The sequence below is a fragment of the Panulirus ornatus genome, chromosome 13 (genome assembly GCF_036320965.1).
Source record: "Panulirus ornatus isolate Po-2019 chromosome 13, ASM3632096v1, whole genome shotgun sequence".
NCBI classification, from domain to species: Eukaryota; Metazoa; Arthropoda; class Malacostraca; order Decapoda; family Palinuridae; genus Panulirus; species Panulirus ornatus.
Genome location: NC_092236.1, coordinates 6,865,267 through 6,892,615, shown reverse-complemented (window position 1 = coordinate 6,892,615; position 27,349 = coordinate 6,865,267). Strand labels below are relative to the sequence as shown.

At 39.4% G+C, this 27,349-nt stretch overlaps 1 protein-coding gene across 4 annotated transcripts in view; it reads right to left on the bottom strand.

Moving 5' to 3' along the window:
* Window positions 1-212: 212 nt before the first annotated feature.
* LOC139752705 (CCR4-NOT transcription complex subunit 2-like) overlaps window positions 213-27,349 on the bottom strand; it is a 34,189-nt gene continuing 7,052 nt past the window's right edge. For 3 of the 4 annotated variants that reach the window (XM_071668523.1, XM_071668525.1, XM_071668526.1), the window contains 9 exons: window positions 26,163-26,253; window positions 19,776-20,028; window positions 18,302-18,495; window positions 11,778-11,879; window positions 10,650-10,796; window positions 10,251-10,512; window positions 8,855-8,962; window positions 5,669-5,792; window positions 213-2,227 (listed from right to left, as the gene is read on the bottom strand). In XM_071668523.1, the coding sequence (XP_071524624.1) occupies window positions 2,114-2,227; window positions 5,669-5,792; window positions 8,855-8,962; window positions 10,251-10,512; window positions 10,650-10,796; window positions 11,778-11,879; window positions 18,302-18,495; window positions 19,776-20,028; window positions 26,163-26,253 (1,395 nt within the window). In that variant the 3' untranslated portion in view covers window positions 213-2,113. The remainder of the gene's footprint in view (window positions 2,228-5,668; window positions 5,793-8,854; window positions 8,963-10,250; window positions 10,513-10,649; window positions 10,797-11,777; window positions 11,880-18,301; window positions 18,496-19,775; window positions 20,029-26,162; window positions 26,254-27,349) is intronic. The other variant, XM_071668524.1, reaches the window with a different exon arrangement.

The window sequence follows — 27,349 nt, the reverse complement described above, 5'->3', positions numbered from 1 at the left end:
ATGATACTGAATAATGTGCAATGTGAAGAGTGTGATAAAAAAATGAACTACTGTAACTGGAAGACTGTACACTTATTTACTGCACACAAAAGTATTGACCAATCTAAAATATATGTACAGTAATAGGAAACTTACTGTATTCTATTTTGTCACAATACAAATATTCTACCAAAGACATACTTGAACCTTTCATATGGGAAAAGAAGACATGCTTATACTGTAAAACAAGATCTATTTGGTACAGAATAATATTGACTGTGTACATAATTTTACATACATCAAGAATGAACATCAAGGAAAAGGTTCATGTTACATATATGCTCAATCCCCACACCATTATTTAGCATGTTCTTTCCCAGAGTAATGAGGTTTGCTTTGTACTTTTTATTACTATGAACTGTGAAAATACATAAGCTCTACAAAGAAGTCCCTGGGAAGCACCTTACAGTGATGTTAGCCATAAAAAATTTCTAAAAAAGTACTAATCTGTTTATGTATCACAGGTAATATCGAGTATAAAATGACCACTTAGTCTTCACAACTCTTGAGCTAAAAACTTTAAAGATTTGAATTTTCCCATGACTCACCCTTCAAATACATTGTGTAAAGAGCTTAATCTTGGTCTTTTAACTGCAACAACTGTGTGATGTGTTATTCGAGTTCTCAATTTACCCTGTATTTATATTTTCAAATGCCAGCAACGCTGCTTAACATTACAACTGGAAAAGAACAAACTACGTCATGATGTAGCCTACAGTACTCTGGGCTGCATATCAAGCATGGAGTCATCTGATATGGAACAGAGTATATTTTCTAAAATTGTATAAAGAGAAAAATAATTTTGAAGTTCTCTGTTATTGAATGATGCATGATGAAGATCCATCATCTTTTAACTAGAACCTTAGAAGAAAGAAACAAGATGACTTAGATATGCTGATGACCAAATCAGTTTTGTTAACTTAAGAAACATCCTTTTGTCCCTTCCTGTTACATGTTCTCAGTGTTAGATAAAAAAAATATTTACATGATACACTTTGGAAGTTTTTAACGAATTCTTCATAAAAACTGCAGCAGTTAGCAAAATGGGCCAACAGAGTAATAAAAACACTGGAAGGTTCATTAGCAACCAAATCACTACATGAAACAAAGAAAATTAAGTAGCAGTTATCACTTAGGGGTACAGAAGGATGCTCCTTTGCATGATGAATGTTGAAAAGAACATTATGGCTCCTTACAAAAATTATTATGTAACATAATCTAGTGTTACCAGAAGATAGACTTCCCAAAATAATGTTAAGGTCAAGTGCACGAAAATGGCAATTAAACCTTATTCAAAATTTTGTGGAGTAACATCACATTCCATAAACCTGAGTACAGCTCCAGTAATGAACTCTTATCAGCCCATGATCTTATGGGTAATTCATTCCTTGACTGTAATGGCCACGTAAAATGTGCCCACAGCTCATTGCAGCACGACACTGACTGTACATTTGTTAAGAAGCCCATTACCTTGGTACAGCAGTAAGGGCCTTATCACCCATATTACTAATCATGAGATGCTTTAGCCACCAAAAACCAGTATAAATTTCTTATTTGATGCTTTAAAATAAAGCAGGTACTTGTAACATACAGGGTCATATTAGAAACCTAGAGCTACTTCAGCATCAAGCTAAAATACACTAATTTTAAAAGAATTCTAATAGAAAAATAAATAAATTTCCAAGAAAGAAAGAAAAAAATGCTTGAATACTGTAACAATTAAGGGGACCCTGCCATCCTTCTCAACTGCCCACTGGTCATGTGCCTTCAACAGCTGCACTTTACCCAACTAATTTTGATACATGGTGGCTTTTTATGGGTGCAGATGCCCAGTCTTTATGGTAAAACACGTGATTTGGTTATCAAAACTTCTATTGTAATAAACACTGTACAGTAGATATATAACTGGAAGATTTAAAATGGACAGGTCAAGTTTCAGTTTGTATAAACGAAGTCTCTTAACAAAATAGTTAATAAATAGCAATTTGATTCCACCACAAAAACTGGGCTCAGGCTCCTCTGCCTAAGCTCCTCTATGAGGATGGTACTGGGCATGGCGAAAAAATGTGGGTGGTCACAGAGTAGTAGAAGTTGGAGTGTGGATGAGTCCGCCAGGGGTGGGTATGTGAGGCCGCTCCTCCAATTTGTCATATTCCAGGTGAAACTCTTTTGGAACCTTCCGCCAATTCTGAAGATAATAGATAATAGTTGGACAAATCTTCCAAACGGGTGCTAAGTACATGACAAATGGAATATAAAATATGAGTCTCCCCTACTGGTGTATGTAAACAAGTTTGAATATTAATTCACTAAAATTGTAATTACCTATTTCTACTGTGCAAGGAGGGAGTTTTAAAATCATGGAGCCCCATTTCTTGAATATTCAATGTTTCTGTTAATCATTTTGTCTCTCGGACTTCTGCATCCAATCTAACAAAATTACTAAATGCGCATTTTCTTCATTCAATAGTTGAATGAAATATCTACATATGAGCTACATTTCATTTTAAAGCTCTTTTATACATTTGTTTCATTATAAGGTATAACATTAAAATAACTTAAGTAGTATATTCCTATGTCAATATTTGGAAAATCAACTGATGTACAGAAACAAATATTTATAAAGAATGGTAAAGATTTATATACTTCAATACCAATATAAACTAGAAGTTTTTCATATACTTGAATACATTACTGAAAAATGATACTTCTTATTTCCCCAGTGTATCCCTTACAGTGATAACACCATCTATTTTGCAATAACTTTTACTGTTCCATAATTTATGTCTTTCAGCAACACTCACTTCACACAGATAAATATTTTGATTACGGTCCACATATTGGCTCATTTTGGTTAACTATTGCCATGTGCCAAACCTACTTGGTACCTTACACTATATTCAAATATAAACCACAGCAATTTTCAACTATTCAATTAACACTTCAGTAAACACTTACTTTTTTCCATAAAAAGTTTCATATTTACTGTCTTTCTCTTCATCTTTTATAAATGACTAAAACAACTAAACCCACAACTCTAAACTCATAAATTAACAAATATAAACACTTCTCAAACAATGAACAAGCATATTTAAAGCTTTCTCTTTTGAAAAATAACTGGCATGAGGCAAACTGTTTACATGTAGTAAATAGCCCCTTCCTGTAAACAAAAAGAGGTAGATGGAAAGATGGACGATAACACGGCAAGTCTTCACTCAATTCAACACACAAGTTTAATAATGTGGAGAGGTGGATCTGGTTGTTACATACAGCTGGTAACTAACTACACCAATAATAATACTATGCTACAGACACTTCACTTTAGAAGATCTTACCCTACATTCTATAATTTGTGAGACAGCATAAACAGAGATGCTTTTCAGTGAATATCTCAGCACTGAAAAATTATCCTGTTTTTGGTATTGATGGGCCGTCATTTTGTAATTACTCAGGCTTAGAAGATACACCTTCAGTAACAGACTTCAAGTGAATCAGCCTGAAGGGTGATACAAGGGGTAATTCTGGGTCTTCTTTCTAACTCTTAAGGCTTTACCCCAGTACTCTTAAAATGCCACATTTTAATTTGACCTGCTTTGCTATCTGGATGAAGTCTCTGAAATGGGATACACAACCGAAGTCCCTGTCTGGAATTCAAAATAATTAAACATGATATTCATCTGGTATTAATGGTATATCTTAATACACAAACTAAGATGATCTAAAAGTATTTTGCATTTAGTTAAGAGAAAATTAATTTTGAATCAGTCATTCTAGGCCTACAGAGAGCAATCATAGGGTATGCACTTCCAGAATTCCTCTGGCCAATCTTGTTGAATGCAGAATGTATCAGAATAACTTCCTATTGTCAAAGAAGCCTTCAAAATTACTAATCACTACATACTCATTATTAGCCATCATACTATAAAATGCATTTTTTTTTGTCAGCTCAGATGGCACAGGCAACTGAATGCCACCATCAAGGCCACCTCATTACTGCTTGATATGCATAAATGCCATAGCCTAAGCCAAATACCCAATCTGCTGATCAGCCCCTTGGGGAGGATGAAGAACTGAGTTGACTGTAGACTAGTGGCAACCAAGACAAATCTGAACCCCAAGCAGCCCATGCATTGTAATGTTAATCACTACACTGCTGAGGTCCACGGCACCTACAAACTTCCTGCTTTCCTTATAAGTTTAAACGACCTTTGGAAAGCATTTATCCAGGTGCACTCTTTAAGTGGTCTTACCATCTCAGTTGGCCAAAAAATCAATTATAACTATAAATGAAGAAACTAAAAAGCTAGATTTTTTCTTTAATATTTCCCTTGCTGTTGAAGTCAATTTCTATCTTTTATCTATTATGAATTATTTTCAGTCTAACAATCAAATATTTCTTAAACTGTCTTCAGTATCTCTTTTTTTCCCTGAATTTTAGGGAATTTCTTTGAGTGTCCCCTCATACACCTTGTATGGTGTAAGGGAGAGAGGTGATCAATATGGTGGTGTCCTTCTGGCAGCAGATTAAGCAGGAGCAATGTGTACCAAGGTTTGTTTTGAGGAATGTGTGTGAACATTTTTTTGGGGGGAAAGCAAGTAACCAGTGTGTGACTTAAGAATCTGAAGAAAGCATAAAATATGACAAAGACTGCTTATGAAAGGTGCTCTGGATATATGAAGGAAATGGAAACATGAGAAGTTTTTTCTACCAGAAGAATAAGAAATGTGAGCAAGTAATGAGGGGAAAAGAGTGAATAATTTCAGGTGAAGTTGGGTTAGAAGCAAGGATTTGTAATCTTAGCATAAGAATGGATGGAAAGATAAATAAGGTAAATGTGAGAGTCAGTCTGTGTAGTCCACAACTTACTCATACCACCCCTCTCCCTTAAACCTTACTATGTAACAACCAGTCTGCACTTAAGGGATTCACTTTTCTTCTCCATATCTTTACATATGGGCCCTACAAATGCAAAATGCCACTCCTCAGAAATTTCACCTGGGACCACGCAAACAATGATTAACCCAACTAACCACTGACCAATGTCACCACCTTCCAAGAGAAACTTAGTTGCAATCCTATATACTTTTGCTAATGTGCTACACTTCACCTTAGGAAGCTTTCACTACTTTCTTTCTCCTCATCATAACATTCACTATGACTCTCTCACTCTGAATACCATCTTACATCAAACACACCACATCCACAATGCTATCATCTAAAACACTAAGTGAGCCTTCAAAACACTCCATCTGCTGCCCCATCTCTCTTGACCATCACTCCTTTTGTTCTCTCATTCTCCTTACACTATTTCTTACATGAGTATATTTTCATAATTGTGTGCCTTTTACCTACCATAGTCAGGTAGCATCAGAAAAAGACAACCAAGCCCTTGTGGAAAAATACTCACTTGAATACTCCTCAAACAGCAATTTTGTACGACGGTTTCTAAAGTATAATAATACATACAACAAAATTTTAGTCAGTCCTGCTGACAAAGAATGGAGGCTAAAGAAATATAAAGAATTACCAATACTACAATTCCAAACAACATTCAGCATGTACATGTCTAACAAACCATGTAACTGCTGGGATTTTAAGTAAAACCTAGGGTAGGAATTTTCGTCTCACCTGGGCATCAAAATAAAAATATGTGCCACGTTCATAATTTGGACCCTTGTCTACTGGCGCCATTCCTGGAGCTCTGGTTATCCACACACGTTCCTCTTTGTGATATCTCCAATCCCGATTGTACCTGTAGACATAAAACTTTTTTGAAGAAGTGTACAACAAAAAATTGACTATTATATGATATTCATATCTACATCATCTACCTAATTCCTGCTCGTCTACTCTTATTCATTTCTGTAATTAAATACTTCAGAAAACTTTCTTCCAACATCCCTCTCACTGCACACATTCATTTCCTACTTCTTATCTATTCCTCTTCAGTAATATCTTTATCTTAAACTTTCCTTTCATGGTTATTTATCGTTTCCCACAATGCCAAGTAGCATCAGGAACATACAAAGAATAGCCTCAGTAGCTCACATCTAAATACTTTTTATTTGTCATTTATAAATGCAGAGAAACCATAGCTCCTATCCAGAGCCATGCCCTACAGACCTTTTCATTGTTTCTACCTAACTGCTTCATATGCCCTGGTTTAGCCCACTAATAGCACACGCACACACCATGTGCCACTTCACTTCAGTTCACTCTATCCTATGTACACCTCACATCCTCTAGCATGTTCATGCCCCAAACACTCAAAGCAACTTGCATTCCATCTCATCCTCTGTTTACCCCTACTTGCTTCCTTGAATTTTGACATGTATACCTTTCAAATCATCTCATGTCAAAACCACTAAATTTCCCTCTCCTCAGTTCTCTCGTACATTCCCTTCTTCCTAACATACCTCTCCCTTACCCTGTCATTTCTTATTTGATCTGCCTTCCTCACACTAAATATCATCCCTATATAATTCATTTCCAACACTTTCCCCTCTTCCATACACTCTTATTTATAGCCTTTGCCTTGCATCCATATAACACTTGGAACTATTGTATCTTCAAATATGCCCATCTTTGCTGTCCCAGACTGTGACCCCCTTTCCGGATCCTGTCTGCCTGTGTTTACACTGCGAAGAAAAAGTCATCTTTGATGAGACTGTATCACTGTCTGTTGAAGAAAGGAGTACAGGCTCTTTGGTAAGTCTGTATCATTGTCTGCTGGTGAAAGGAGTACAATTTTGTCAAAGAACTTACTCTCAAAATGAGTCAGTTCCCCTGCTACTGGAAGTAGTGAAGACCAAAAACTGAAGGAGATCTCTGATAAGGGGCCCTGAGGAAATTATATATATATATATATATATATATATATATATATATATATATATATATATATATATATATATATATATATGATACCCTTGCTGTTCAGTCTTGGATGCACCTGACCTCCATTTGGACAGTAACTTGTTTACTAAATGGCGTCCTAGCTATGTTTCTTTGTTGTACATCAACTGACTTATATATCTTTCTTGTACCTCCCTTGATGATAAATAAATAAATAGATAAAATAAAAAATAATTCTTTTTGCTATACTTAATCGCTGTCTCCCGCATCAGCGAGGTAGCACAAGGAAACAGATGAAAGGGTAGCCCAACCCACCGACATACACATATATATAAATAAACGGCCACACACGAACATATACATACCTATACATATCAACGTATACATACATATAAATACACAAACATATACACATATACACATGTACATATTCATACTTGCTGCCTTCATCCATTCCCATCACCACCCCGCCACACATGAAATTGCACCCCTCTCCCCCCGTGAGGTAGCACTAGGAAAAAGACAAAAAAGGCCACATTCGTTCACACTCAGTCTCTAGCTGTCCTGTGTAATGCACCGAAACCACAGCTCCCTTTCCACATCCAGGCCCCACAAAATTTTCCATGGTTTACCCCAGATGCTTCACATGCCCTGGTTCAATCCACTGACAGCATATTGACTACCGTATACCACATCGTTCCAATTCAATCTATTCTTTGCATGCCTTTCACCCTCCATCAGGCCCTGATCGCACAAAATCATTTTCACCACTCCATTCTTCCACCTCCACTTTGGTCTCCTGCCTCTCCTTGTTCCCTCTACCTCTGACACATATATCCTCTTTGTCAATCTTTCCACACTCATTCTCTCCATGTGATCAACCATTTCTACACACCCTCTTCTGCTCTCTCAACCACTCTTTTTATTACCACACATCTCTCTTACCCTTTCATTACTTACTCGATCAAACCACTTCGTACCACATGTTTTCCTCAAACATTTCATTTCCAACACATCCATCCTCCTCCACACAACCCTATCCACAGCCCATGCCTTGCAACCATACAAGATTGTTGGAACCACTATTCCTTCAAACATACCCATTGTTGCTCTCCGAGATAATGTTCTCACCTTTCACACATTCTTCAACACTACCAGAACTTTTGCCCCCTCTCCCACCTTGTGACTCACTTCTGCTTCCATGGTTCCATCTGCTGCTAAATCCACTCCCAGATATCTAAAACACTTCACTTCCTCCAGTTTTTCTCCATTCAAACTTACCTCTCAATTAACTTGGCTCTTAACCCTACTGAACCTAACAACCTTGCTCTTATTCAAATTCACTCTCAGCTTTCTTTCCACACAAACTTTACCAAACTCAGTCACCAACTTCTGCAGTTTCTCACCCGAATCAGCCACCAGCGCTGGATCATCAGTGAATAACAACAGACTCACAAACCATCTCTCAACATTACAAATAACAGTTTAACATATAAAACCCCGATGCCCAAGATGCATCTTCCATACAAAGAGGATGAACACTTAACTGTTTTGCTCTCACCCCACAAAGACATACACATGCATCATGTTTCCAAAGTGATGCAATATCCAGAAAGATCCTGGGACATGAAGGGAATGTATGATGTACTTGAAATATGAGGGAATAATGTTCAAAACAGGTAATAAAAGGTACGGTCTATGGTTTAATGGGAATTTGAAAATAATAAAAAATTCCCTCAATCAGGAAAATCAGTTTTTTTTAGAATATTTTCTTTAAATGGAAACAAACATTACAACCTTCACTTACAAGACAGCAAAATAAAAATGCAAATGAAATCCATTTATGTTCTAAACTTTGGCATGCCTATTTTCTCAACTAACTGATAAATTTACATATCAACTACGTTTTCATGTATACATAATTAATACACAAATGGAAGTAATCGTTGTAATACTTACAATTCAGAAGCTGCAAGTATTTGTAGCAAATCCCCTGCATTAGAGTAGAACATATAGAAGAGGAGGTCTTCTCCATATCTATCAAACTTAACTGGCGCTAATTTCCCTCTGAAATATCATATAATTTTCTTTAAGTCCTCACATAAAGTTGAACGAACAGACAAATCATGAACAACTTAATAAACATATGTGAAAAATGAGTTAACAACAGTTCTTCCAGATTTTTGTATAAGAGATAAGATATTCTATCTATGTATTGATACAGGCATTTGTGGCCCTGAAGAGAGTGTATGATATAGCTGATAAAAAGGATTTGTGGAAGGTGTTATGAATATATTGTGTGGGAGGAAAGCTGATAGCAGAAGGGAAGAATTTTCATCAAACAGCAAGGATGAGTAGTTCCTTGTAAAGGTGGTTCTGTGGTAAGGAAGTGTGATGTCACAATGGGCATTTCATTTATTCATGGACAGGATGGTAAAGGAAGGTAAATGTGTGGGTCTTACAAAGAGAGGTAGGTTGGTATAACATTTTTAAGGTGTGGGGGTAAGGGAGGGAGGAGGGGGTCTGGGAGGAGAGTCAGTTACCATTTGTAATTGATACAGCAGGGTAAAAAAGAAAAAAAAAAAGCCATGCTCATAAGAAAAGTATGTACGAGAGTGCTGATGAGGATGTGCTGAAATGGTGAGGTCTTATGGAAAGGATGGGCGAGGATATTCTGAGCGAGTATTCAGGACAGAAGTGGAAGAATCAAGGAAAAGGGGGAAAGTAAGGAGGAAGTGAAAGGATGGAGTGAAAGAAGATATGAGTGTATGGGGCTTCAACATGCAGGAGTGTGTGAGGTGAGCATGGGATAGAGTGAATTAAAGGGATGTAATACACAGGGGTGACATGCTGTCAATGGGCTGAACTAATGCATATGAAATGGTTAGGTGAAACCACAGAGTGGTCTGTGGGGCTTGGCTGTAGATAAGAGGCTCTAGTTTTAGAGTATTAAATATAACAGACAGTTGTGGATGTAAACAAATGAGGTTAGTCTTCATCTGTTCCTAAGGCTAGGTTGCTATATGGGATACAGCAAACAAGTATGAAAATGAAGGCTCCTAAAGCTTCAAGGCTGCACTCTATAAAAGAGTAGGAGAATGATCGACTCCCATGAAACAAAATGGTCCTTAAACCGCTTTCCTCCTTTCTGTCTATTCATGATGAAACATCATCACAAAAGGAGACTTCTTGCATGCAGGAAGAGTCTGGCAACTTAAAATACAGTACAAAGAAATATCAGACAGGAAAACATATAAAGACAGAAAGAAACACACTAATTATCCAACAGCATTTTCATCAAGATAAGTATATTAACTTTTCATGAAACTCGTAAAGAAAAAAAATCCCAACTTACCTTATCTGCTGATTTGTAAGATACTCTTGGGGTACATGATAATCGATATCCTGTGGTCTGCATGGTGTTTCCGCCCAGGGGCCAGCAAAATTTGGGTAAAGATTTTCAGGAGAATTCAAGTTAAGACCTAATGTGGTTAGATCAGAGCCTAACGCAAGTGAAACAAGGTTGTGGTCCGTTTCTGCTGCTCTGATAAATGTAAGAAGACCCACCATTCCAAACTGATCCGTCACCATACCCCCAGGAATGTTCGTTACCTTACCTGGAAGGGGCAAACATTTCAAAATCAGATGCTATTCATTCCTATCAAAAATATATGATCACATTATTGATACAAGTCTACAAAACAAAGTTCAGGCAGTCTTGTTAGCATAAAAAAAAAGAGAACCTAGTACAAACCATCAGGTGATGTTTGAATCCCTCTTTTCTGAGACTGATTCTTGTCTGCTGCCCTCAACACCAATTCTGAAGAAGTTTCTGTGCCCGTCGTAGAATTAGATTTCTTTTCACTATTAGAGAAACTGTCATCTGAAAACGGTGAAAAAACTTTCTTTTGGTTATTATGTAGGCTACAAGAACTATAATACATGGCACAAAATTATCAGGCAAATATTTTGCTAACCTCCCAAGTACAATACTTGAACTAAATGAGAAATAAGCTTTTGTGTACATTAAAAGGAAAAAATTACTTTACCTTTACTGCTGGTTAACAATAAAGAGGTTGATGGTCTGCTATCAAAGCATCAGAGAGTATTAAAAGCACCATATACGAGACATTTTTCAGTAACCTGACAAACAAAAATCATACAAATGGTCCATTGTTATCAGCTAGTAATGGTAGTTAAGGGAAAAAATATCAATCCAATCTGTAATTACCTATTTGTACAGTATGGGTAGGGAGTTTTACACTTGTGAGACACTATCTTGAGCATTTTCTATAATGTAAATTCAATCTATGTGGGCTGTATGCATTAACCATTTCTATTTCATTCATCTACCACTCTTACTTATGTAACACTAGATCTGTATAATCTTTTTAAAATCACACTCCCAGAATTTAAAACTATAATTTTCCTCCCTGACAATACACAGCAAAAGCTCATTTCCATTTTCAGATGATCATAAGGTTTCATAAATCTGTAACACTATATGCATAAACATAAAAAAATCCTTTTCATTTCATTTACAAGTATGTGGAAAGAAAGCAAGATGGGAAGTTTACAAGGAAAGTGTATGACAGAATGATTAAAGGGTTCGTGTCAGAGGAAGACCACCCATGACATGGGGAAATAAGTACTGGAGGGATAGAAATGGGGGAAGAATGCAAGAAATGGTGTGTGTAAGGGAGGATTGTAAGGACAGGGAATTGTGGAGACTTTTGCCATGGCCATCCCCTTGAAGGGAGTTCCTGAAGGGAATGAGTGTCAGAGACATAGATAGATAGATATACCATGATATCTGAAAATTAGCACTCATTAGAAGCATAATTCTTCCCAAATATCCATGTGCCAGAGGAACACCACTTACTTTTACCCGTAGAATTCGCTTGAGAGCCTGGTAACGCTGGGAAGTCTTCATTGCTCATGGTGAATTCTGAGGTCTCTGGAGTTGGCTGCTTTACCATACCCACTGTGGACAGACACTTGATATCAATATTTCTGATAGGAAAAGGGCATATTTTTGTGGGAGTGTAGTTCTAATACACCAATTTGTTGTCTGTGATGAACAAGCTTTAAACTCATGCCAGTAAACAGCAACTTCTACACACAAGGAAAATGAGCTTCATATGAGGGATAATGGGACTAAATGGAATATATATGAATATAACTAGTAGGGTTGGATGGGGTTGTTAGGGAGGTGAATGCAAGAGTTTTGGAAAGAGGGGCAAGTATGAAGTCTGTTGTGGATGAGACAGCTTGGGAAGTGAGCCAGTTGTTGTTCGCTGATGATACAGCACTGGTGGCTGATTCATGTGAGAAACTGCAGAAGCTGGTGACTGAGTTTGGTAAAGTGTGTGAAAGAAGAAAGTTAAGAGTAAATGTGAATAAGAGCAAGGTTATTAGGTACAGTAGGGTTGAGGGTCAAGTCAATTGGGAGGTAAGTTTGAATGGAGAAAAACTGGAGGAAGTAAAGTGTTTTAGATATCTGGGAGTGGATCTGGCAGCGGATGGAACCATGGAAGCGGAAGTGAATCATAGGGTGGGGGAGGGGGCGAAGATCCTGGGAGCCTTGAAGAATGTGTGGAAGTCGAGAACATTATCTCGGAAAGCAAAAATGGGTATGTTTGAAGGAATAGTGGTTCCAACAATGTTGTATGGTTGCAAGGCGTGGGCTATGGATAGAGTTGTGCGTAGGAGGGTGGATGTGCTGGAAATGAGATGTTTGAGGATAATGTGTGGTGTGAGGTGGTTTGATCGAGTAAGTAATGTAAGGGTAAGAGAGATGTGTGGAAATAAAAAGAGCGTGGTTGAGAGAGCAGAAGAGGGTGTTTTGAAATGGTTTGGGCACATGGAGAGAATGAGTGAGGAAAGATTGACCAAGAGAATATACGTGTCGGAGGTGGAGGGAACAAGGAGAAGTGGGAGACCAAATTGGAGGTGGAAAGATGGAGTGAAAAAGATTTTGAGTGATCGGGGCCTGAACATGCAGGAGGGGGAAAGGCGGGCAAGGAATAGAGTGAATTGGATCGATGTGGTATACCGGGGTTGACGTGCTGTCAGTGGATTGTATCAGGGCATGTGAAGCGTCTGGGGTAAACCATGGAAAGTTGTGTGGGGCCTGGATGTGGAAAGGGAGCTGTGGTTTCGGGCATTACTGCATGACAGCAAGAGACTGAGTGTGAACGAATGGGGCCTTTGTTGTCTTTTCCTAGCGCTACTTCGCACACATGAGGGGGGAGGGGGATGGTATTCCATGTGCGGCGAGGTGGCGATGGGAATGAATAAAGGCAGACAGTGTGAATTGTGTGCATGGGTATATATGTATGTGTCTGTGTGTGTATATATATGTGTACATTGAGATGTATAGGTATGTATATTTGCGTGTGTGGACGTGTATGTATATACATGTGTATGGGGGTGGGTTGGGCCATTTCTTTCGTCTGTTTCCTTGCGCTACCTCACAAACGCGGGAGACAGTGACAAAGCAAAATAAATAAATAAATAAATATAACTAGTAGAGTTGGAGAGTCCACTGAATCACTTGGTAGTGAATATTGTACAAGCTAGAGATACTCATACAATCTAACTACATTCTAACATATATCTGACTCGTACAGTCTAACTTTTTATTTACGGTAGCTGAGACAGCACACAGGCAGCTGAGGTCCTAATCAAGGCCATCACATTAACACTATATATATATATATATATATATATATGCACGCATTCCGCCAATCCTCAGGCACCTCACCATGAGTCATACATACATTAAATAACCTTACCAACCAGTCAACAATACAGTCACCCCCTTTTTTAATAAATTCCACTGCAATACCATCCAAACCTGCTGCCTTGCCGGCTTTCATCTTCCGCAAAGCTTTCACTACCTCTTCTCTGTTTACCAAATCATTTTCCCTAACCCTCTCACTCTGCACACCACCTCGACCAAAACACCCTATATCTGCCACTCTATCATCAAACACATTCAACAAACCTTCAAAATACTCACTCCATCTCCTTCTCACATCATCGCTACTTGTTATCACCTCCCCATTTGCGCCCTTCACTGAAGTTCCTATTTGCTCCCTTGTCTTATGCACTTTATTTACCTCCTTCCAGAACATCTTTTTATTCTCACTAAAATTTAATGATACTCTCTCACCCCAACTCTCATTTGCCCTCTTTTTCACCTCTTGCACCTTTCTCTTGACCTCCTGTCTCTTTCTTTTATACATCTCCCACTCAATTGCATTTTTTCCCTGCAAAAATCGTCCAAATGCCTCTCTCTTCTCTTTCACTAATAATCTTACTTCTTCATCCCAACACTCACTACCCTTTCTAATCAACCCACCTCTCACTCTTCTCATGCCACAAGCATCTTCTGCGCAATCCATCACTGATTCCCTAAATACATCCCATTCCTCCCCCACTCCCCTTACTTCCATTGTTCTCACATTTTTCCATTCTGTACTCAGTCTCTCCTGGTACTTCCTCACACAACTCTCCTTCCCAAGCTCACTTACTCTCACCACCCTCTTCACCCCAACATTCACTCTTTTCTGAAAACCCATACAAATCTTCACCTTAGCCTCCACAAGATAATGATCAGACATCCCTCCAGTTGCACCTCTCAGCACATTAACATCCACAAGTCTCTCTTTCGCGCGCCTGTCAATTGACACGTAATCCAATAACGCTCTCTGGCCATCTCTCCTACTTACATACGTATACTTATGTATATCTCGCTTTTTAAACCAGGTATTCCCAATCACCAGTCCTTTTTCAGCACATAAATCTACAAGCTCTTCACCATTTCCATTTACAACACTGAACACCCCATGTATACCAATTATTCCCTCAACTGCCACATTACTCACCTTTGCATTTAAATCACCCATCACACTAACCCGGTCTCGTGCATCAAAACCACTAACACACTCATTCAGCTGCTCCCAAAACACTTGCCTCTCATGATCTTTCTTCTCATGCCCAGGTGCATATGCACCAATAATCACCCATCTCTCTCCATCAACTTTCAGTTTTACCCATATTAATTGAGAATTTACTTTCTTACATTCTATCACATACTCCCACAACTCCTGTTTCAGGAGTACTGCTACTCCTTCCCTTGCTCTTCTCCTCTCCCTAACCCCTGACTTTACTCCCAAGACATTCCCAAACCACTCTTCCCCTTTACCCTTGAGCTTCGTTTCACTCAGAGCCAAAACATCCAGGTTCCTTTCCTCAAACAAACTACGTATCTCTCCTTTTTTCACATCTTGGTTACATCCACACACATTTAGACACCCCAGTCTGAGCCTTCGAGGAGGATGAGCACTCCCCGCGTGACTCCTTCTTCTGTTTCCCATTTTAGAAAGTTAAAAAATACAAGGAGGGGAGGATTTCTGGCCCCTCGCTCCCGTCCCCTCTAGTCGCCTTCTACGACACGCGAGGAATGCGTGGGAAATATTCTTTCACCCCTAGCAGCAGCAGGTTTGGATGGTATTGCAATGGAATTTATTAAAAAAGGGGGTGACTGTATTACTGACTGGTTGGTAAGGTTATTTAATGTATGTATGACTCATGGTGAGTGCCTGAGGATTGGCGGAATGCGTGCATAGTGCCATTGTACAAAGGCAAAGGGGATAAGAGTGAGTGCTCAAATTACAGAGGTATAAGTTTGTTGAGTATTCCTGGTAAATTATATGGAAGGGTATTGATTGAGAGGGTGAAGGCATGTACAGAGCATCAGATTGGGGAAGAGCAGTGTGGTTTCAGAAGTGGTAGAGGATGTGTGGATCAGGTGTTTGCTTTGAAGAATGTATGTGAGAAATACTTAGAAAAGCAAATGGATTTGTATGTAGCATTCATGGATCTGGAGAAGGCATATGATAGAGTTGATAGAGATGCTCTGTGGAAGGTATTAAGAATATATGGTGTGGGAGGCAAGTTGTTAGAAGCAGTGAAAAGTTTTCATCGAGGATGCAAGGCATGTGTAAGTGTAGGAAGAGAGGAAAGTGATTGGTTCTCAGTGAATGTAGGTTTGCGGCAGGGGTGTGTGATGTCTCCATGGTTGTTTAATTTGTTTATGGATGGGGTTGTTAGGAAGGTGAATGCAAGAGTTTTGGAAAGAGGGGCAAGTATGAAGTCTGTTGTGGATGAGAGAGCTTGGGAAGTGAGTCAGTTGTTGTTCGCTGATGATACAGCGCTGGTGGCTGATTCATGTGAGAAACTGCAGAAGCTGGTGACTGAGTTTGGTAAAGTGTGCGAAAGAAGAAAGTTAAGAGTAAATGTGAATAAGAGCAAGGTAATTAGGTACAGTAGGGTTGAGGGTCAAGTCAATTGGGAGGTAAGTTTGAATGGAGAAAAACTGGAGGAAGTAAAGTGTTTTAGATACCTGGGAGTGGATCTGGCAGCGGATGGAACCATGGAAGCGGAAGTGGATCATAGGGTGGGGGAGGGGGCGAAAATCTTGGGAGCCTTGAAGAACGTGTGGAAGTCGAGAACATTATCTCGGAAAGCAAAAATGGGTATGTTTGAAGGAATAGTGGTTCCAACAATGTTGTATGGTCGCGAGGCGTGGGCTATGGAGAGAGTTGTGCGCAGGAGGGTGGATGTGCTGGAAATGAGATGTTTGAGGACAATGTGTGGTGTAAGGTGGTTTGATCGAGTGAGTAACGTAAGGGTAAGAGAGATGTGTGGAAATAAAAAGAGCGTGGTTGAGAGAGCAGAAGAGGGTGTTTTGAAGTGGTTTGGGCACATGGAGAGGATGAGTGAGGAAAGATTGACCAAGAGGATATATGTGTCGGAGGTGGAGGGAACAAGGAGAAGAGGGAGACCAAATTGGAGGTGGAAAGATGGAGTGAAAAAGATTTTGTGTGATCGGGGCCTGAACATGCAGGAGGGTGAAAGGAGGGCAAGGAATAGAGTGAATTGGAGCGATGTGGTATACCGGGGTTGACGTGCTGTCAGTGGATTGAAGCAGGGCATGTGAAGCGTCTGGGGTAAACCATGGAAAGCTGTGTAGGTATGTATATTTGCGTGTGTGGACGTATGTATATACATGTGTATGGGGGGGGGGTTGGGCCATTTCTTTCGTCTGTTTCCTTGCGCTACCTCGCAAACGCGGGAGACAGCGACAAAGTATAATAAAAAAAAAATAATAATATATATATATATATACATATATATATTTCATTTTATACTTTGTTGCTGTCTCCCCAGTTAGCGAGGTAGTGCAAGGAAACAGATGAAAGAATGGCCTAACCCACCCACATACACATGTACATACATACACGTCCACACACGCACATATACATACCTATACATTTCAAAGCATACATATATATACATACACACACATATACATATATACACATGCCCTCAGTCACTTCCGTCGCCACCCGCCACACATGAAATGGCACCCCTCTTCCCCTGCGTGCATGAGAGGTAGCGCTAGGAAAAGACAACAAAGGCCACATTCGTTCACACTCAATCTCTAGCTGTCAAGTGTAATATATATATACCCTAGCCAGAGCCAGGTACTCATTTTATCAACCAACTCCTAGGGGTGGATGAACAGCTGGGTTGACTGTGGGCTGACTGTTGTAACAAGGATTAAAACCTATGCAACTGACCCTAGGTGGCCTGTGAATGTGTCACAGTCAAGAACGCTAACTGCTAACCACAGGAGTCCATTTCAACATGTAACCGACTTGTACAGTTCAATCCACCCATGATTCTGGTTACCTATCCAACTTTTACCTGTCATTACCTATAGATTTTGATCTAGTTAAAAGCCCCATTCAAAGAAATTCTTTCCTTTTGTGTGTTCACTCTTTTGATTCTTCATTTTCATTAATGGAAACAGACTCTACTTGTATCATAAGTGAGGAAAATATCTAAATAATATCTAAGCTTGGATTAGGGTAGGGGCAGCCTGTACATCACACTGCCTCATGCACCTCATGAGCCAAAATTTTATCTCTACCATGGACTCTCACTTTTAACCACAGGCCAATAAAAAATCTCTGCTTTTTTCTTGTTTGCTTGTACAATCAATTCATTTATCTGACAGACTGATTAGTTTGTTTGATTCAGTGCTAGCAAACAGAAACAAGTCAGAAAATTTAGCATGATAATTTCAAAGCTACAAATTTTTACATGGCTAACAGTGCTCCCATAAATGGACTTCTTTACATTTATTTTTGTTTAGATTTTTATCAGTTTAGTAAAAAAAAGTAAAAAATATTTTGCAACAAATCTAAGAAGAGTTTATACTTATGTTTAACACATATACGTGAAGTGTCAGTGAACAATCTAACTGATTTCTCAGAGATATCCTCGAATTCATCTGATCTGAAGTACTTTAAATTTTGCAGCGGAACTCACCATAAGGTTGTCTACCAGCCATTGGATTTGGCTGAGAGTTATCAGTGTTTCGTGAAGATAGGGAAGGAAACTCTGACAGGTCTAAGGGAGGAGGGGCAGAATCTCCTCCTCCAAAATTGCTATGTAGACCCATCATGCTATTGCCACCCCCACTGCCATATGGTCTGCTGACAAATCCACTTAAGCTTCTGTTCCTGGAAATATAAAAATCATCATTAGGTAGAAACTAATCAGGTTTATTACCTAGGCAGTTTGGGGGTGATGAATTCAGGATACCAGTAAAAGCAGAAGTGCTAGCCAGACACTAGCCCACTGTTTCAATATTACTGAGAAAGTACCAAGGATACAATCAGCAGTGCCACAGTCATACTTTGCCTAAAATCTTTTAACAATGTACTACACAATGCATAATGCTTTTTGTCTTATCTCTTATTATTCTTTTGTGAGAACCTTATAGAAAATTTTTGTACTACCTACTTGTTTTTTTGGGGGTGCCAAAAACCTTTGAACATACAGAAATAATAATTCTGTTGACTCTAAGAGGCAGGATTCAGACAGCAGCAGTACTGGTTCTAACCAATAATATCTCAGAATATCTAATCAGACCTACCACCATTATACACTTCAAAATTTTGCTGCCTTGAAACTAATTTTCCTGTGTGGATCACCACTTTTTATTTATTTCTCTTGATCACTTACTTCTTTCAAAGACCCAGCCATCCTATGATGTTTTTACTGGATCTTTCCAACAGCATATCACCACTTCCACTTCCAGGATGGATTAGCCACCTACTGTAACAAATCAAGTGCATACCTAACGTATATCAAATCTCTTTACTCGGATGCCATTTGGTCTAAAACTTTCACATTAACTTATAAAACTTTCCTTTGCCATACCTATTGGTCTAATGCAAATAACTGCTACATTTTTCAACTACCTGACCTTTTGCCAGTAGGGTGTGCTAATCTCTCACTAACTTGCAGGAGACTTCCCTATCCTCCTCTTATCAAACCTTCCTTTCTTTCATATTAACGATGGTATTCCTCACAGTTCTACCTCCAACCAGTATCCAACTCTTAATAATCACCATCTCTCGACCAGTAACATAATTTCCCCCAATACCCATGGCAACTCGGTATGTATCTCTTTCCTTTAAATATCAAGCTTCTCGCTGGCTCCTACCTTTCGTCATACTTTTACTTTGATACTCCTCTAAATATGGACCACAATAAAATCTATGATACTGAATGTAGTAAAAAATTTAGCTCTTTCAAACCTAGCATATATTCCTAAAAATCACTTGAATCATATTTGCTTTGCTGAACCCATTACCTTCATCAGTATGCTGCAAATTTCTATATTGTTAACACAATTAACCAAAATCCAACACAGAATCAATTGCTGTTTGATAAAATGAACAGAGTACATAAGCTACTAAGTTACTGTACTCTTAAAGAGTTCTTTTATTCTTACCCAAGGCCTTGCATGTGTCTGAGCATTTCACTGACAGCCCGTTGTTGAGTGGCAGCAGTGGCTTGAATACTATTCGCCATAAATAGCGAATTGGTGTTGTGTGTTGCTGCCACTGCTGAAGACAGCGCTGCCAGACTGGGTCCCCCAGAGCTACCACCACCGCTGCTGACAAGATTACCAACACTTGGACCACTTACAATGCCACGACTCTCAATGCTTCTGGCAACAGTGCCACCTAAACTCCCCATAATACCTGTAAATGAAAAAATAATGCATTACACCATTTCCTTAATCCTTTGGGATATAAGAACCACACAAATGGCTCAAGTTTTCTATGGCCCTGTCAGGAAAGACACTTCGGTTCTGAAATGAATATAATCTCAATTTCTTTCGTGTTGTTCTCCCTTGCATTCTTACGAGCCTGTCCTGATCCTTTAGATATTTGGGGACTAAATCTATCTTACGCAAGCCTGTTCTGGTCCTTTAATTCATTTGGGGACTAAATCTAATCTACAAACTTAAAATGTGGTTTTCCTATTAACTTATAGAATAGTTTGCAGTTTTGTGAAACAAGTCATTTGCAAGGAGTTCTTGACTTTTTGAGATCAAGTGCCACTCATACTTTGCACAGATTTCTGGTTGTAAGTGATGATATCTGTAACATTCTTCTCTTCTTTGATTTAAACAAGTGCTTTTCCCAACATCTTGTACTTACACACTTAGTTGTCTCTCCAAAATGCCTTTTCAACATTTCCATTTAAATGTCCATTAAATTTAATGTGGCACCTTTAAGGTCAGGCTCAAGATCCGTCTAAGTAACGTGATAATCATTCTCAAATATCATAAAAATTTAAAGAATAAAGTACTTAGATAATGTTACGAGTACCATAAAATGAACTAGACTTAGGACCAAAACTCCTGGTACACAATGTTATACCAAGGAATTTGGAATTAGGAAGGCATAGTCAGAAAAAAAAAAAAAAAAAAAAAAAAAGGCCCCAATTGATCATATCCACTCTCCAGCTGTCATGTGTACAGTACTGAAACCAGAGAGCAACATTTACAGCCAAGCCCCATCAGCTATTCCATAGTTTATCTGGAACACCTCATATATCCTATATACCATATACATCCAACTCACTGTAACCCATGCTTGCCTCTCACCCTCCAAAATGTTCAGGCCCTAATATCCCAAAGTTTCCTTCATTCCATCCTTCAATCTCCTTCTAAGTCTCTCCCAAACCAATGCTTCCTCTTCTGATACATAAATGCACTTTGTAATTTTTTGTTTGCTCATCTTCTCCATATGTCCAAATTACTTTAGCACACCCTGGAAAACCCTCTAGATCAAACTGTGCTTACTATTACACCTTGCCCTCACACTACCACCTCATACATGGTCAGCCCACCTCACATCACATATTATCAGGAATTTTAGTTCCAACACATCCTCTTGCATTCAAGACCTGACATTCACATGGGTAAAATACTGTCAGGACTCGAATAATTCTAAACATGCCCATTTTAGCCCTCTACATCTCACTTCTGCCCTAAAGGCTCCATCTGCTGCTGTTCACTCCAGGGTACCAGATCTTCCTCATGCAAACTCACACTTGTCCTGTTTTAACCACATGTTATGCCTCACTATCTTACATTTCTTCACTCCAGTTCTTGGACTACTGGACTATTTGTTATTTCCATTTCCTGGGTATTTACTTCATCCATTCCTATTACCTCTTAATTTCTTTTTGTTACACAATCTCTCAAACTCAGACACCAGCATCTGGAGTACTCCAGTCTCTTGAATCTACCATTAGAGCCATATAATCTGCAAACAGCAACTGACTCTTCAGCCCTATCATCCCCAGCATATTATAAACCTCACTTGTATATTTTTGTCCAAACAGCACAGATGGGACTACTATATCAACAAACATACACATCATTGCACCCAAGAACTTTGCCCCCTCACCCATCCTATGGTTCAATTTAGCTCCCATGATTGAATTTGCTGCTATATCCACTTCTAGGTATCTAAAGCACTCCACTTCCTCTATGTTCTCCCCATTTAATCTCAAACTCCAAATAACATCTCTCATTTCACCGCAAATCCTAAAATCTTAGTTTTTATGAACATTTACTCTTCAACTTTCTCCTTTCATACCCTCTCCTAAACTAACAAACCAGCATCTACAGTTTCTCACTCAAATCTACCATCAGTGCCATATCATAAGCTAACAACAATTAACTCAACTTCCAGGCCCCACCCACTCATAGCAGACTGAATGCCAGCTTCTCTCCCCAAGAACCTTGTATTCACCTCCCTTACCAATGCATCCAAAAACTGATTTAAACAACAACGGTGACATCACACATTCCTGATGCAGACTCGCCTTCACCTGGAATCATTCATCCTTCTCTCTACCTCTCACACTCACACATATGCCTTGCCTTCTTGAAAAAACCTTTTACTAGACACGCTTTCCTCCCACACCATATACACACCCTATCATGTGCTTTCCCCACATCCATAAATGCCACATACAAATCCTTGTTTCTCTAAATATTTCTCAAACATCCTTCAAAGCAAGTACTTGGTCCTCACATCCTCTACCACTCCTGAAACTACACTGCTCCTCCCCACTCTGATGCTCTGTCCTGTCAACCATCCTCGTAATCACCACTTGTCCATACAGCTTATCCCATACACTCAAGAAACAAATACCTCTGCAAACACACACCTTTATCCCCCTGCAATTCTGTTTCCTGTGGGGCGGAGTAGCAACAGGAATGGATGAGGGCAAGCAAGTATGAAAATGTACATGTGTACATATATGCATATGTCTGTGGGTGTATGATGTATGTTGATATGTATATGTACGTATATGTGCGTATATGGGAGTTTATGTATATATATATGTGTGTGTATGAGTGGATGGGCCATTCTTCATCTGTTTCCTGACACTACGTTACTGATGTTGGAAACACAAATTATGTTTAATAATATATATATATATATGTACATATATATATATATATATATATATATATATATATATATATATATATATATATATATATATATATATGGACCTATGGATCTGGAGAAGGCATATGATAGAGTTGATAGAGATGCTCTGTGGAAGGTATTAAGAATATATGGTGAGGGAGGCAAGTTGTTAGAAGCAGTGAAAAGTTTTTATCGAGGATGTAAGGCATGTGTACGTGTAGGAAGAGAGGAAAGTGATTGGTTCTCAGTGAATGTAGGTTTGCGGCAGGGGTGTTGATGTCTCCATGGTTGTTTAATTTGTTTATGGATGGGGTTGTTAGGGAGGTGAATGCAAGAATTTTGGAAAGAGGGGCAAGTATGAAGTCTTGTGGATGAGAGAGCTTGGGAAGTCAGTCAGTTGTTGTTCGCTGATGATACAGCGCTGGTGGCTGATTCATGTGAGAAACTGCAGAAGCTGGTGAATGAGTTTGGTAAAGTGTGTGAAAGAAGAAAGTTAAGAGTAAATGTGAATAAGAGCAAGGTTATTAGGTACAGTAGGGTTGAGGGTCAAGTCAATTTGGAGGTAAGTTTGAATGGAGAAAAACTGGAGGAAGTAAAGTGTTTTAGATATCTGGGAGTGGATCTGGCAGCGGATGGAACCATGGAAGCGGAAGTGGATCATAGGGTGGGGGAGGGGGCGAAAATCCTGGGAGCCTTGAAGAACGTGTGGAAGTCGAGAACATTATCTCGGAAAGCAAAAATGGGTATGTTTGAAGGAATAGTGGTTCCAACAATTTTGTATGGTTGTGAGGCGTGGGCTATGGATAGAGTTGTGCGCAGGAGGGTGGATGTGCTGGAAATGAGATGTTTGAGGACAATGTGTGGTGTGAGGTGGTTTGATTGAGTAAGTAACGTAAGGGTAAGAGAGATGTGTGGAAATAAAAAGAGCGTGGTTGAGAGAGCAGAAGAGGGTGTTTTGAAATGGTTTGGGCACTTGGAGAGAATGAGTGAGGAAAGATTGATCAAGAGGATATATGTGTTGGAGGTGGAGGGAACGAGGAGAAGTGGGAGACCAAATTGGAGGTGGAAAGATGGAGTGAAAAAGATTTTGTGTGATCGGGGCCTGAACATGCAGGAGGGTGAAAGGAGGGCAAGGAATAGAGTGAATTGGATCGATGTGGTATACCAGGGTTGATGTGCTGTCAGTGGATTGAATCAGGGCATGTGAAGCGTCTTGGGTAAACCATGGAAAGCTGTGTAGGTATGTATATTTGCGTGTGTGGACGTGTATGTATATACATGTGTATGGGGGTGGGTTGGGCCATTTCTTTTGTCTGTTTCCTTGCGCTACCTCGCAAACGTGGGAGACAGCGGCAAAAAAAAAATGGGTATGTTTCAAGGAATATTGGTTCCAACAATGTTATATGGTTGCGAGGCGTGGGCTATAGATAGAGTTGTGGGGAGGAGGGTGGATGTGCTGGAAATAAGATGTTTGAGGACAAATGTTGTGTGAGGTGGTTTGACCGAGTAAGTAATAATAGGATAAGAGAGATGTGTGGTAATAAAAAGAGTGTGGTTGAGAGAGCAGAAGAGGGTGTTTTGAAATGGTTTGGTCACATGGAGGGAATGAATGAGGAAATATTGACCAAGAGGATATATGTGTCAGAGGTGGAGGGAACGAGAAGAAGTGGGAGACCAAACTGGAGGTGAAAAGATTTAGAGTGATCGGGGCCTGAACATGCAGGAGGGTGAAAGGCATGCAAGGAATACAGTGAATTGGAACAATGTGGTGTACTGGGGTCGACATGCTGTCAGTGGATTGAACCAGGGCATGTGAAGCGTCTGGGGTAAACCATGGAAAGTTCTATGGAGCCTGGATGTGGAAAGGGAGCTGTGGTTTTGGTGCATTATTACATGACAGCTAGAGACTGAGTGTGAAAGAATGTGGCCTTTGTTGTCTTTTCCTAGCACTACCTCATGCACATGAGGGGGAAGGGGGTTGTTATTTCATGTGTGGCAGGGTAGCGATGGGAATGAATAAAGGCAGACTATGAATAATGTACGTGTGTATATATGTATATATCTGTGTGTATATATATGTATACATTGAGATGTATAAGTATGTATATTTGCGTGTGTGGACGTGTATGTATATACGTGTATGTTGGTGGGTTGGGCCATTCTTTCGCCTGTTTCTTTGCGCTACCTCGCTAACACGGGAGACAGCGACAAAGCAAAATAAATAAAATAAATATCCCTGGGGATAGGGGAGAAAGAATACTTCCCACGTATTCCCTGCGTGTCGTAGAAGGCGACTAAAAGGGGAGGGAGTGGGAGGCTGGAAATCCTCCCCTCTCACTTTTTTTTTTTTTTTTTTTTTTTTTTTTTTCCAAAAGAGGGAACAGAGAAGTGGCCCAGGTGAGGATATTCCCTCAAGGGCCCAGTCCTCTGTTCTCAATGCTACCTCGCTAATGCGGGAAATGGCGATTAGTATGAAAGAAGAAAGAATATATATATATATATATATATATATATATATATATATATATATATATATATATATATATATATATTTTTCTTTCAAACTATTCGCCATTTCCTGCGTTAGCGAGGTAGCGTTAAGAACAGAGAACTGGGCCTTTGAGGGAATATCCTTACCTGGTCCCCTTCTCTGTTCCTTCTTTTGGGGAAAAAAAAAAAAAAGAATACTTCCCACGTATTCCCTGTGTGACGTAGAAGGCGACTAAAAGGATATTTTGTTTGTCCACTGTACTTGAGTATATATTACTATATTTTACACAACACACCAAATGACAAAAAAAAATGGATTTTTTAGTGAATCATTAAAGTGGATGAAGCCTAGAGCATCAATGGAAAGCTTATCTTATTCTCAATCAAGCAATATGTGTCATTAGAATATAAGCTTACCATTTTTAGATAATACAACATGCATGATTGGAAAGCTAATGATAAGCTTTAAATCTCATGATCTCTCACCTCTCTCCACCTCAATTTCTTATCTTAATGTCTGAATATTTTATAGAGTTGCCCATCCCAAGATTTTCTCTCTAATTTCTCAATTCCTCAAGTTTACTCAAAATCATATGATTGTCAAGGTCTAGCCCTTCCTCAGCAGCTTTTTCACTGCTAAAGGGAAACTGACACTACTAATCTGATCAATATATAAATATTTAAAGAGAAACTTCACAGTTGGTCATTTCAACCCAACCTTGATGAGTCTTCCTGGCTACTCTCTCTTACAAGAGCAACCTTACCCTCCTTTAGGCAAGTTCTCTACATGAAAACTCTTTCAATCTGCTTCTTGAAGTGACCCAATTCTGGCTTACATTTATCTAAATCTATTACTTTGTAAACATGAAAAAAAATTAAAAACTTGCCTAACGTTTCTCCTCCTCCAGGCCTCACACCAGGAGCCCTTTGGTTGCGAGACGAACGAGATACCACTGTGCCGTGAGACTGCACCGAGGCCTGTAACAAATTTCTATGTTATATAAAGCATGACTCATGGTGAGGTGCCTGAGGATTGGTGGAATGCTTGCATAGTGCCATTGTACAAAGGCAAAGGGGATAAGAGTGAGTGCTCAAATTACAGAGGTATAAGTTTGTTGAGTATTCCTGGTAAATTATATGGGAGGGTATTGATTGAGAGGGGGAAGGCATGTACAGAGCATCAGACTGGGGAAGAGCAGTGTGGTTTCAGAAGTGGTAGAGGATGTGTGGATCAGGTGTTTGCTTTGAAGAATGTATGTGAGAAATACTTAGAAAAGCAAATGGATTTGTATGTAGCATTTATGGATCTGGAGAAGGAATATGATAGAGTTGATAGAGATGCTCTGTGGAAGGTATTAAGAATATATGGTGTGGGAGGCAAGTTGTTAGAAGCAGTGAAAAGTTTTTATTGAGGATGTAAGGCATATGTACGTGTAGGAAGAGAGGAAAGTGATTGGTTCTCAGTGAATGTAGGTTTGCGGCAGGGGTGTGTGATGTCTCCATGGTTGTTTAATTTGTTTATGGATGGGGTTGTTAGGGAGGTGAATGCAAGAGTTTTGGAAAGAGGGGCAAGTATGAAGTCTGTTGGGGATGAGAGAGCTTGGGAAGTGAGTCAGTTGTTGTTCGCTGATGATACAGCGCTGGTGGCTGATTCATGTGAGAAACTGCAGAAGCTGGTGACTGAGTTTGGTAAAGTGTGTGAAAGAAGAAAGTTAAGAGTAAATGTGAATAAGAGCAAGGTTATTAGGTACAGTAGGGTTGAGGGTCAAGTCAATTGGGAGGCAAGTTTGAATGGAGAAAAACTGGAGGAAGTAAAGTGTTTTAGATATCTGGGAGTGGATCTGGCAGCGGATGGAACCATGGAAGCGGAAGTGGATCATAGGATGGGGGAGGGGGCGAAAATTCTGGGAGCCTTGAAGAATGTGCGGAAGTCGAGAACATTATCTCGGAAAGCAAAAATGGGTATGTTTGAAGGAATAGTGGTTCCAACAATGTTGTATGGTTGCGAGGCGTGGGCTATGGAGAGAGTTGTGCGCAGGAGGATGGATGTGCTGGAAATGAGATGTTTGAGGAC